This window comes from Stegastes partitus, unplaced genomic scaffold (genome assembly GCF_000690725.1).
Source record: "Stegastes partitus isolate 25-593 unplaced genomic scaffold, Stegastes_partitus-1.0.2 Scaffold399, whole genome shotgun sequence".
Lineage (NCBI taxonomy): Eukaryota > Metazoa > Chordata > Actinopteri > Pomacentridae > Stegastes > Stegastes partitus.
The window spans coordinates 422,942-424,508 of NW_007578130.1; the positions used below are offsets into that span (position 1 = coordinate 422,942).

Genomic DNA, 1,567 nt, shown 5'->3' on the forward strand with positions numbered 1-1,567 from the left:
CAAGTCCTCATCTGTGTTCCCTGCAGCAGATCCTTCATTAGAGGAGGCAATAGTTCTGACTTTTTAAAGAAATCTGTAGCATCATTTTTTCCCACAACACTGACCAAAGCGGCTGCATGAAGACAGATTTACACACCTGGAAAGGTTTGTTTTGGCATTTCCTTCTTGCCAGTGGCAGGTTATTAAGTTCTTACAGTGCAGGAGGCTGGAGTTCAAGCCCCGGCGTCGCAGAGCAATGATGAGGGATGGAAATGGAAACAAGCAGCATTCATCATAACGCTGATTTATGGAGGAATAACCTCTGCGGTCGGTTGGTCAATAACTCACTATTCCACAGGGTCATCCGGTTTCTGGTGGCTGCATTTAATTATTCCCAACAAGCGAGGGAGAAATAAACAACGAACGAGACGTGACGACGAGTGTTTGTGAAGTCAGTAGGTTTGTTCTGCTGTGGAACTAACGCTGGTTCTGTTTTTGATGCTTATATTCTGAATCACAGAAGCACGAGAACGATATCAGAAGATCTTTGTGCATTGATCTTTGAGAAGGAAGTGCAAAGTTCAGCTGGAGGTGCAATAATTCACACTGCTGCATACTGTTTAAGTTTGTTTACTGAACTTATCTAATTGATCCCCCAGCTCTGCTCCCTCACACCCAACAGGCTTATTTTCTGAATGCACACGAAATCTCGGTTTTTCTCTGGAGTCAACATAACTAAATGTGCTGCTAAATCTGTGGGACTTCAAAGCTGTTTTTCTCTGCTCTCTTGCCAGGGTCATCGCAGATAGCCAACTCCTATCTGCCTCCCCAGGCAAGACTTAGAGCTTTGACTATTGGTTTGTGGTTAGAGTTCAAACTTGGCTTCGACATTCAGCCGACCGACAGCAGCAGCAGAAGCAACAACTAGACACACATGAGCGCCGAGGCACAGAGAAAAATATGAAAAAGATATATATTGGCAAAACTGCCCTGAAAACCCAGAGAAATGGTTGCAAACATCAGAAGAGAAGGTAAGATGAGTCAGTCTGGGGAGTGTTTTAAACTCCAAACATCACCCTCATTATTGGTGAATCCATTCCATTCATCCTCAGTAATGGAAATGGGTTCTCATTGGGAGGTCACCGCCATTAAAAAGCCATTAAAACACGGTGTCGCATCTTTTCATTCCCGTCATTCATCTTCACATCTGTTCATGTGTCTGTGGCTGATGTCTACATGCGAGCTGATGCTGCTCTGCATCTCACCAACATCTGGATGCTGCCAGAAAAACAAACCTAACGTCCTTAAAGCAAAACAATGGCCGTGTGCTCAGACTTAATTAAACCGGCGTTACTCAGCGATAAGAGCCCGGCGCTGTCTGGCTCGCTGCCGTGTGATTCTTCAGCTGAAGCCGCTGGACAGCACAGAGGTTGTTCAGATTCTGTTTTCTAGTAACATCGGGAAGAGCAACGGCGGCTGCAAGCCTCACATCCGCCAGGTTGACAAATATATGTTGGCTTGTCTCGGCTCTTCACAGCGTTACGACGGCGTCGCACTGCAGACCATCGACGTACCGTAATGTCTGGAC

The 1,567-nt window shown here is 45.9% G+C and overlaps 1 protein-coding gene across 1 annotated transcript in view; it reads left to right on the forward strand.

The window, feature by feature from the left end:
• Positions 1-939: 939 nt before the first annotated feature.
• Positions 940-1,567, forward strand: part of LOC103359836 (brain-enriched guanylate kinase-associated protein) — a 29,733-nt gene continuing 29,105 nt past the window's right edge. The window contains exon 1 of the mRNA XM_008285383.1: positions 940-1,010. Within this exon, the coding sequence (XP_008283605.1) occupies positions 940-1,010 (71 nt within the window). The remainder of the gene's footprint in view (positions 1,011-1,567) is intronic.